The sequence below is a fragment of the Morone saxatilis genome, unplaced genomic scaffold, assembly GCF_004916995.1.
Source record: "Morone saxatilis isolate NCDOM2014 unplaced genomic scaffold, NCSU_SB_2.0 Contig5, whole genome shotgun sequence".
In the NCBI taxonomy this organism is placed as follows: domain Eukaryota; kingdom Metazoa; phylum Chordata; class Actinopteri; family Moronidae; genus Morone; species Morone saxatilis.
The window spans coordinates 21,255,204-21,265,942 of record NW_023340095.1 but is presented as its reverse complement, the minus strand read 5'-3'; the positions used below and the strand labels follow the sequence as shown (position 1 = coordinate 21,265,942).

Sequence of the window (10,739 nt, the reverse complement as noted above, 5' to 3'; positions counted from 1 at the left end):
GTGTGTGTGTGTGAGGAGAAAAAGGAGAGAGTTGGGGGAGAGGGGGGTGTGTTGGATTTACGCACGTTGATGACCGGGTCGGTGTGATTGGTCACCTCTGCAGGATGCCTGCCAGCCCGCAAGGTTGTGGTGCGCTTTTAAAGTGCTGCGGACCGGCAGAGGCACGGTGTTCAGACCACACAACTGTTGGGGACAGCGAGACCGACGAGGGGACCCGGACCGAACCGAACCCAGTAAACCGGAGAGGAATTAAGAGAGGAAGAGGAGCAAAGAAACACAGAGTCATGACTCCAACTGTGCGACAACTTTTTCTTGTATGTTTATTCTGGTTTCTTGGACCTTGGAGCACAACAGGTGGGTGATCATATGTGAACTGATTGACAGGTATTTTAAAATAACTCAGATTGATGCTTTATTATGCTAGAATTACGTTTTTGTTTGTTTTTGGGGAAATTGTGGGGTTTTATATAGACTATGGATTTACCTGGTAAAAAATACTAATTTGACCTTTAATATGGATTTTCTCTCCTTAGTTTGGCCTGGAGTCTCTCTTTCTTAAAACACTTTATAGTTGACTTATCCTGGGATACACAAAAGGTGCAGAATTACAGCTTGTTAGCCTTTAGAAAGATATTATATAGCCTATGTAATTTATAGTTATAGCTGGAGATAAAATAAGTATGACTGAGTTGAGTTAAAGTAAAAATGCCATTATTCAACCTGATCGTGATTTCTTTTTTCTTATATTGTGAAGTTGCATATATATCTTAAAATTTATATGTAAAAGTAAAAGTATGCTGGGAACCATGGCATAGGGATTGTTTTGTTGTAAAGAGGATTTAATTTGTGTCTTAACCCTTCATTTTCCAACCACATTTCAACTTAACAAAAATCCTATAATGGGATTTTACCAGTAACTGGTACCACAGTCTAAAGCATATACATATAAATGGTTTATATGTTAATTTTACGGTTAATTGTTATTAAATAATCTATTAATAGCCTACTTGTAATAAGCCATTGATATGGCGAACAACTGGGTTGCCAGGTTGTAAAAAAACTGGCTGGTGCACATGGTCTTCTGGGATACAGTAAGCTCTTTGCACTTATCTACAGGAAATGAGCTGCAGTTTGTCTGAACTGAAAACAATTCATCAACACTAACAACTGCAGAGTTGATGGATTTTGTTTCTTTTACAAATATAAAGCAGTGTAAGTTTCGTCAGTGGTTAAAAGGTGCTATTCACAAAAAACATTGTTGACATAATGTACTATCATTCAAAGATATGATTAGAAATGATAAAGTAAGAAACTCACTGGGACTCACTGATGCAATTCCCATTTTACAGTAACCCATCAAGTCTGATGGGTTGTTGTCTGGATGCTGTGCAGTTTAGGTAATAGTCCAGCTGTCCATTGGAAGGGTGCAGTGCCCTTATGCTGGGAGAAGATATCCATTAAATACTATAAGTTCTCCTTATTAGTGGCTTATTACTGGTCTGCAGTAAAGTATTAATAAATGATTCAATAACCATGTAAACATATAAACATTTTAAGTATGCCTTATTAGAGAAACACAGGGGTGAATCAAGTCTAAAACCTTTAAAAGTAGAAATACCTCATGTAAAATATACTCAATTAAGTTAAGTTAATTAAGTGTTAGCAGCAAATTATTTAAAAGTATTTTAAATGGCTCCTTCCAGATTGTTGTATAACTATATATTATATACATTAAGGTGTGAACAGCATTTTCATGTAGTAGTTGATCAAAGTAGATTTAATATTAATGATTTCATATACTGTTGTGTAATTAATCAATAAAGGTGTATTGTATTTTTTAAGGTTGGATATAAAATATGAATTTGCAAAATAACCAGTAACTTTGGCTATCAAATAGAGCAAAACATACAATCTTACTTTATGAAATAAAGTGGAATTGAAGTATAAAGTGGTATAAAACTGAAATACTGAGTGTCAAGTACAAGTATCATATACATAATTATACTTAGGTACACAACTCAAGTAAATGTATTTAGTTACTGTCCACCACTGTAACTTACTTCGCTGACCTCTTCTAGTTCACACTCTGTTATACTAACCACACCCACAACAACAGTGATGTCACGATGTACTGAAGTACTGAGTACATGTCAGCTTCACTGCTTCAACCACTAGAAGTTGGCCAAAACAAGATTTTTTAGGAATATTATTGTAAAGCTACCGACACTTCCGACAGTCTCAGCATTTTTATCCAAAATGTGATTTATTATGTCTGATTGTTTCAGCTACTGGCCTAGCTGCTCATACAAACAGGCTGCTTCATAAATAAATGTAGTATTGTACCAAATATATACTGTCAGTTCTAATGAGGTTATTGTTGATTTTTCTAATTACAGATAGCACAAAAAAACACAATAAAGTACAGCAAAATCACTTTAAAGTCACTATTGTGGACCACAAACACAGTCCTGTAGAATTAATATAGTATACATAAACATATATATCCTAATGTATTTATTATTGTGATGTTTGTATCAAATGTCCTCACATGTATTCTTCACTCAGATGCCAGTCCGTTCGATCAGTGGGAAGATGGGATTGAGTTAAGAAAGGTAGGGAATTATCTTTCATTTTACATTCATACATATTTCCTTTATCATGAAGACTTTCTGACTGTCTAAGTCTCCTTTCTTTGATGCCATTTCCACATGTGATGTTTGTGCCAATTAATTTCTTTTCAGGCTGTGAGTAAAGAGAGGACTGTTAATATGTTAATTAATCAGTAACATTAATCATTGATTATTTCCTTCTGGCCATGCAGTTTAATGTCTTTGTGACCACCTATAGTATGGTCTGTTTAAGTCCATAGATGACGCTGATCTACATGTGCATTCAGTCCAAATACTTGGTGCCAGGAGCAGCTGTAGGAGAGAAAAGAATTTAGGACTGACTGTAAAGACTCAGTTAAAAAGCCCTGGAAACTGCAGTGGTCAGTGATGAGACTGAAATAATGTGATGCATTCACTGTCTATTATCAATTCCTAATGAATTGCTGTTGATGAATTTGCTGTTTGTCTGCAGGTGCGAGGCATCCAAAGTGAGGATTTGAGTGATGTTTTGTGGAGAGACCAGAATGAGGTAGGTGAAGAGCAAACACCAAAAACATTTGTAGGTGGATAAGATTATATATAATGTACAGTATTTCTAACATTTCTCCATCTAAATGAACTGTAACATGAGACAGTGGTACTGGTAACATTCAAGTTTCAAAACATGTGAGTACCACATTTCCCATCAGCCCTGTTTTCTGCTCACTGATTATTTACAGCAATTAATTTGCTAATGATATATAATAATAAAAACATTAATTCAGGTAGGGCGGCTCTTTAATATGTGTGGTTGTACCGAACTGATTCCACATCTTTTAGAAGTAAGGGTTTGTTAGGAAAGATGTTTTTTTATATTTTGGAGGCAAGTGAGAAAAAGGAGACAGTGGTACAGTGATGCTGGCACAGAAAGCAGTGACGCCGTGTGCAAAGTAGGCAGGAACAAGACTGAAAAACGGAAGCTACTTAAAACTAATGACCTGTATGTCACGTCCCAGTTTGACAGAACTTTATCTTTAAAATCTCACTTCACCACTGAGAACCATCAGCTTCCAGAGATAAAAGGAGAATAATGAGAAGACTGACACATGTAAGGGAGAGAGAGGGAAGAATGAAGAGAGTGTGCTTATTAATGTGAAAAACATGAGTCTGTTTGGGTATTCCAGACAGTTTTAAATCTCTTTTGGACATTTTGGACAGAAGTTAGTGTGCAGGTGATGAACCAAACTACACACACTATAACACAACGCCACTATTAACTATGGCCTCAGAAATTATAGAGTTGATTCAACTTGTCATCAGTAACTGACTTCTTATTTGCTTCTTGGAAAAAGGATTTATTGTTGTGGTTAAAATTTGATTTTACTGTTGTGTCCCTCCACTGTACTCTATGTGACAATAACTGTGTAACAATGTTCTAATGACTTTTGCATGTTATTAATCAGAAAATGTCTCTCCCCACAGGATCAAGTCCAGAATGTTTTCAAAAGAGTAAGTTTCTACCTCAGTTTTAACATTTTTTAAAAATGTATTGTCAATATTTGATATTTGTTCAGCAGCAGCTCAATGACGCTCTGAATTTCTCCTGTTTTCAGTTTCTCTTTCATTACTCTAAAGCACGCAACTCTGTTGGAGCTGTACAGCACGAGGTGAGCAAAGGAACAAACAAACCACTGGTGGTGTTGTGTGTCTGATTCATTATGTCTTAAAACATAATTTTCTTTTCAGTTTTTGTTGAGTTATTAGATGTCACTTAATAATAACAGAATCAGAAAAACCAAATATCTGCTGGAAGCTTGCAGGCTGATTTACAGAAAGTAGGTGCATCAAAGAGATCAATCTCTGAAAATGGAAAACTACCCTCGACCATATTAAATTTCATCAGTTAAAACACGTGTTGACAGTTGGTCAGAGATGGCCATTGTTGATTGGAGTGTGTTGGTTCACTCCGAGAGTTGACACGTCAATGCAGCACAAGGCCAAAACTCCTGAAAAAGCATTAAAAAAATTACACCCATTGTAAAAAAATTCAAATATTTCCACTTCTGTTGAAGTTGATGTTGCTTTGATGTGAACAGCTGCTTCTCCCGAATCATCACATCAAAATAACTGAATATTCCGGCTTTGCAAAGCAGTGTGATTTAGAATTGAAATCTCATTACCAGGCTGGATATTGATTGTCTGAACACTTTTAATACTACTACTACTTCAGTACTAATAAATGATCTGTGTTTCACTACTGAGACCAAAACTATATTCTTTGGATACTTTTTGCTTTGACAAATATAAATGTGTTACTGTCTACAAAAGAAACCAAAGCCATCAAATGTTATATGTTGCATACAAGAAGATTTAAAAAAGAATTAGGATTTAGGAAATATTTAACTTAATAAGGTTCTAAAATCTGAGCAGAAATTTGATGAAAGCTTTGGTATTCAACAATTCACAATACTCGCTGCTATAGACACAGATTTAAGTCCAAAAACACTGGATTTACCCCTTATTTGACCAATTATAATCATATTGATGAATTATAATTTTATTGTTTTCATTTCTTTAAACTGTTACAAGGCTCATACCAATGCAACCTGTTGCATGTGTTTGACACAGTGCTATTGTAGGTCTGAACACACCATTAAATAGATATTTTTAGGTTTTCAAACAGAAGGTCAGCAGTTCTTTCTCTCTGCTTTGATTCCTGTTAACTCTCTAAGGTAACTCTCCTCTTTCCTCCTCCAGTCTCACTCAGTTCATCCTTTGATGCGACTTTCCCCAAAGCTTTCCCAGATGAGAAATAAGAAGGTGGTACTCTTGGTAAGAAAATATAAGATTGTATAAAAAACGTATTATTTAATTGTCAGCTGTTATAATAATATATTTTAAGAGGATATGCATCTCATTCAATAAGGACATATAGTGAGTTGAAAGAGGTCCTGTTTGGTTTTTTAGTCACACAAGAAATATATCTATAAGTTGTGAGAAATTCAAACAGTTATTTCCTCTAACGAAATAACAAAGGGAAGCTCAGTGCTTTGTATTAAAGGTACAAATTTAACTTGTCTATCATAAAGTATATGGTCTAAAAAATAAAGTGTTTCAGAAGAAGGTTCCTTAGGCAGGAAATTCATCAACAGAGCAGCAACAGACAACAAACTCACAGAACTTTCACTATTTCTGCCTACAAAACATCAACCTTTATCAGGGAGCAAAGTAGTGAACCAGGGATTAGGAGAGACAGCGTGAATAACATTAAATGACATCACTGTTCAGGTTCGATCCACTGCTGACGCTCACTTTTCTCTTTTTCCCTAATGAAACAGAAGATTCGAGGTCTGCCGGAGGGGATGTTGTAGAAGAAAAATGTACAAAACAAAAAAGCAAATCAGGCTCAACAGAAGAGGAGCAGCAGGCAGCCGGCTGGTGGAGCGACGCACACTCTCTCTACAGAGAAACGTGACTTTTTGTTAACAGAAAATAAATTATTGCAAAGATGTCAAAAAAATAGAACTGCACTGCCATGGCTGCCATGTGTCTTCCTGCTTCCAAATGTCAAATCAGTGTGAGTTAATGTGAACTGTTACCAAGCACAAATTTGGCACGTTGCACTGTTACACAAGACACGGATGTCACAAAATACAGACAAAGCACTCTTAAGAAAATCCTTTATAATCAACAGTGACAGAAAACAATGAGAACCTAGGACAAAAACTGGCACCAATTATTGTGGCAAAGAGGTGAACTCACATTTCATTTAACAGATTTAAATGTACTTGTACATTTTGTGACATACTTATCATGACAAGTAATAAAAAATGTTTTGTCTTTGATGCTTGTGTAAACATCCAGGTGATGGTGTTGTTGATGTTTATTCATATTACAAAAGATTGATTATTGTGCTGTTTTCCCCACAGAGATGTACAGGAGACAACAAGGTCACAGGTTAGATTTTCTCCAGCCAAGTGTCCTATCCAAGTGCCCTTGAGCAGGATTGAGCCCTGTATAAGAACTCCACCGACATGGTCAAAATATGAAATGTAAAAATAAAGGGGATGCCGTCCCTTCTCTGTCCCTGCTCAAACAATCATCGGGAGCTTTAAGCTCCTCTTATGAGTGCTTCTCATGAAGCGGCCGCATGGCCTTTCTGGTTTGGAGTGATAGGCATTTTTTTCCCCCTAATAGTCCTCGTCCTCAGAGTCACTGTCCTTTCGTGTAGGAATCGAACATCTGATCGATGACATTAGCTTGTCTTCGATTTGCTTCTTGGGGTTTTCCTCCAGGTCTGTCTTCACCGCTCCGCTCTCTGATAACCTCCACTCCAGCTCTGGGTGACACAGACATGGACAAATAAACACTTCACTCATAAAGTATGATGAAATGTACAGGATGTGACTGTTGTCCTGTCAATGGTCCAAAATGGCCCTAAAGTTGAATCAACACCTCCAATAAACTGGCAACTGAGTGTGAAACGGTCCACACCACCATACACCAAGGATCTCTTTTTTCATGTGCCTTTATTGAAATGATTCAACCTTTCTGGATACTGCTGTGTTATTAAATGCATTGTTTAAAGGGCCCGGTGAGCAACATTTACCATCCATTGGCAGAAATAGAATCTAATATTCACATGTATGTTTTTATTACAGTATAATCACCTGAAAATCATTTGCCCTTCACTAATGTCATTCCACCATGGGTAAGTAGCCTGTGTAGTTGAACTGTTTCCTTTTTGTTCATTTTTACTATGTGGAGTCTGCACAGGGTGTTTTATTTTGAAAACTGACTGGATGTGCTATGCCATTTCTGTGTCTGTCTGTGGCTTATGTCAGGAACAGACCACGTATTCTAAAATGGCCGCGATCAGTTCTGGTGTGATACAAATTAATTTTTTTGACAGATTTGCAACAGCTGTATTTTTAGTATTAGTATTATTATTGTAATAGCATAGCCTTCTTTCAATCACACTGGGATTCCACAATTCCTCAAAGGTTTATGGTGAAACCAGCATTACTTCAGATACACTCTGATGGTCTGTCGCTTTTTTTTTGTAAGCAAAACACCTCCATACCTTCAACTTTGAGGTTCATGCCACCAAAGACCAGCGGCCCGATGAACTGAGCCTTCATCTCTCCCTCAAAATAGACGAAGATGGTGGGCAGGTTGCGGTCGGGGTAGTTGGGGATGCAGGTGGTGGAGATGGACTTGAGGAACTTGGTCTGAGGGAACTTCCTGGCCAAAATATTCAGGTGCTGGTTGATGAGGCTACACAGAGGGAGGCTGGGAGAGGAAATGAACACCGTACGGATCTGTTAGTGCTGCACCTGGAAAGCGTCAGCAGGGTGAAAACCAAAGTTGGTCCTAATGGGTTGAGTAATGGGCTGAAAGTTAGGAATGCAACACATAATCCTTTTCAATATCAATCAGTATCTCTAATTATTTTATCCACCAGCCCAAGGTGATGTATTCAAATTGCTTACTTTGTCCAACCAGCCGTCCCAAACAAGATATTCAATTTACAATGATAGAAATCAAAGAAAGGCAGCAAATACTCACATTTAAGAGGCTGGAACCAGAGAAAGGTCGACAGTTTTGCTTGATAAAATTGATACATTTGGGTTTGAGTAATGCTCCATATTCTGTATATGCACTCATGTTATACCATAAGGTATTTCGGATTAAAGTTTGCCCACAACAGCTTTTCACAAGAACAAAAAAAATGCTATTTACCGGTAAGTGTAAAAGAAGACTCGATTGAGTTGACTGTGCTAATATTTCAACAGCTGCAACAAATAAAACTGTTTACATTCCCAAAAAAGTCATGAGTCAAAACAAGGCCTAATATGAGCTGAACAGCTGTGTCCACCTGGAAGGGGTTTATAAGGGAGGACAAATCTAACAGAGATTAAACGGTCTAAAGGGTCAATTCACCCAAATCAGACAGCAGCATCAAGAAATGACATTCAAAAACACTTTTAGACATAAGACGAGCCTTCAAGAGTTTGTTGGATGACCTACCCCTGTTTGTAGAGGTGCAGCACCACCCAGATGCCTTCTCCGGCCTTGTTGACCTCCTTGATGTAGTCCTGCCCAGAGATTTCCCCCAGCTCTCCGAACACATTCTTCATCTGAGTCGCCTTCCACTCTGCAAGACGCTTCTGTCTGCAGGGAGACACATCTCACATCAGTGCGCAGTCAGAGCGAGCAACTCTCAATCAGACTCATATTACACAAGTCTCATTCCACTATGAGAGCTTGTCAGAGGTTTATAGATTAATGAGGAATTTCAAAAACAGATGAAAATAACTTTATTATTATTCATCAATCTAACAGTAATGTCCTAATGAGCTGTACCAACATGCTAGGTCAGTACTGGTAGAATGTGCACATATGATTATGAAGGATCATTTCACCTAAACAATCTATAAATATAAACTATTAAGAGATCAGGCCAAGACTAGAATAGTAAAACATTCATATTCAATATCAACATATTTCAGCCTCCCAGTGGAACGTGTTATCTACTCAGCTGTTACCGTCAACACGCCTGCTAGCCTGGTCTGGTTATGTGAGTCTATGTTGAAACGCAGGCTAATAACAATACATAAAAACAGAGTAACAATATAATGCATGTGACTGGGAGTGTACCAGACCCCTACCTGTACATCTCAATGGCAGCCTCATCGTCTTCACCAAACTCATCTTCATTCTCCTCCAGTTCTTCCAGTGTCATGTCCTCGTACGTTTTAACTGTTCAGAGATACAACGTTACTCATTACACCTCAGTTGAATGGGGCCGATGTAAGACTACACTGAACTCTTTTCAGAAATATCAAATATCATAACTAACATAACGGACATTATTTGTACATCTGGAAATAAAACCAAAGCAAAGACATGGATCAACATTAGAAAATGTGTCTCTTACCAACAGACTGCTGCTGGCGGGCCAGCTCCTCCTCCTCTTCATCATCTTTCGGTACCTCTTTGGGAGGAAGAATGCCTTTCTTCCTCAGGATATCATTCCACTCGGTGTCTTCGTTTGGGTCCTGGGAAGAAAACAAAGCGTAGACACACACAAGTACCGTTACTCTGCTTTCTTTTAGCTCTGGTAGGTGATGTTTTCCTGTTTCTGCAAGCAGAGGAAAGAAATCTCAACCCTGAAATCTAAGTACCAACATCAGTATTTAAGAAAGATACATACCAAACTACAGAGTTGAGGTGATGTTTGTGTATGAATTTGTTCCTGAACCAGCCATTGTTGTAACCACTTATTGTTCTGCAGAGGTAACAAAAGTACCTGACGACGATACATTTAGCTAATAAGTGAAAATGTTAAGAAGTTACTGGTTTCAAACACTTCAATGTGAGGATTAGGTTGATATTCTTTCCGTTTCATATTCCTGAACATTTCCACTAACACTTCATTATTTAGATTATTCACTATCAAGTGTTTGACTTAACATAAATCATCAGTTTAATTTATGTCCACCGACTAATCTCTTTATAACTAATTGTAATATGAATGAGTAATTGCTCATATCAGGTCTTTCTCTGTCTCGTTCACAGTTGGGGGATTGAGCACGTAGCTAACAGTGGAGCTAGCCTTGACACTGTGGATACGCCCAGATACATGGCTAGCTCAGTTTCTCAGCACAACACAACGACAGCCCCGATGTTCAGTCGTCTCATTCACCAACGTTAAACAGCAGCGTTTAAAGGTCTAATGAATGTTACCAACCTGCATGCTGACAGATAAAGTCTCCTCTGAAGTCACACCACTGCTCTCCTCTCAGACGCGGAAACAGAAGGACCGAAGACGGACCGATTCCGGCAGAAACAAAAACTTATGGCTGTGTAAAATAAGAAGATCATACGTCCAGGGTTCAAATAAAATCACTTTAACCTAGTATATATTGAGGCTAACACAGATAGTAGTATGTTTTTTTTTTATATGTTGCCACAGCTCGGTAAAGGATGAGGAATAGACGGGTTACGGGTGGGACAATAATAAAAGTAACACGAACTTCCTGTTGGGTCTCAATTTGACCATAAAAGGAGTGGGAGCGCAGCATTCCATTTGTGGCTCCGGAGAGCGGAGAGAGAGGGACAGGTGCTGCTGCTCACACACACACACAC

At 38.0% G+C, this 10,739-nt stretch overlaps 2 protein-coding genes across 2 annotated transcripts; one reads left to right on the top strand and one right to left on the bottom strand.

The window, feature by feature from the left end:
- The first annotated feature begins 122 nt into the window (after window positions 1-122).
- On the top strand, window positions 123-5,959 carry nms (neuromedin S). The gene is made up of 7 exons (XM_035676762.1): window positions 123-354; window positions 2,566-2,612; window positions 3,082-3,138; window positions 4,071-4,097; window positions 4,202-4,255; window positions 5,346-5,420; window positions 5,927-5,959. Exons 1-7 carry the CDS (start codon window positions 285-287, stop codon window positions 5,957-5,959), a joined length of 363 nt encoding a protein of 120 aa, XP_035532655.1. The 5' UTR covers window positions 123-284.
- Window positions 5,960-6,251: 292 nt separating this feature from the next.
- On the bottom strand, window positions 6,252-10,497 carry pdcl3 (phosducin-like 3). The gene is made up of 6 exons (XM_035676761.1): window positions 10,342-10,497; window positions 9,529-9,649; window positions 9,260-9,350; window positions 8,619-8,762; window positions 7,672-7,880; window positions 6,252-6,927 (listed from the first exon to the last, which is right to left on the bottom strand). Exons 1-6 carry the CDS (start codon window positions 10,345-10,347, stop codon window positions 6,779-6,781), a joined length of 720 nt encoding a protein of 239 aa, XP_035532654.1. The 5' UTR covers window positions 10,348-10,497; the 3' UTR covers window positions 6,252-6,778.
- Window positions 10,498-10,739: the final 242 nt, after the last annotated feature.

What these genes read in the sequence shown, in the direction of transcription:
- nms (XM_035676762.1), top strand. Translation starts at nt 285, where the DNA reads ATGACTCCAACTGTGCGACAACTTTTTCTTGTATGTTTATTCTGGTTT. An exon ending in ATGGGATTGAGTTAAGAAAG is followed by an intron (nt 2,613 to 3,081) that starts GTAGGGAATTAT and finishes GTTTGTCTGCAG; the next exon opens with GTGCGAGGCATCCAAAGTGA. An exon ending in ATAAGAAGGTGGTACTCTTG is followed by an intron (nt 5,421 to 5,926) that starts GTAAGAAAATAT and finishes CTAATGAAACAG; the next exon opens with AAGATTCGAGGTCTGCCGGA.
- pdcl3 (XM_035676761.1), bottom strand. An exon ending in CCGCCAGCAGCAGTCTGTTG is followed by an intron (nt 9,351 to 9,528) that starts GTAAGAGACACA and finishes ATCTCTGAACAG; the next exon opens with TTAAAACGTACGAGGACATG. An exon ending in CTGCACCTCTACAAACAGGG is followed by an intron (nt 7,881 to 8,618) that starts GTAGGTCATCCA and finishes TTCCTCTCCCAG; the next exon opens with CCTCCCTCTGTGTAGCCTCA.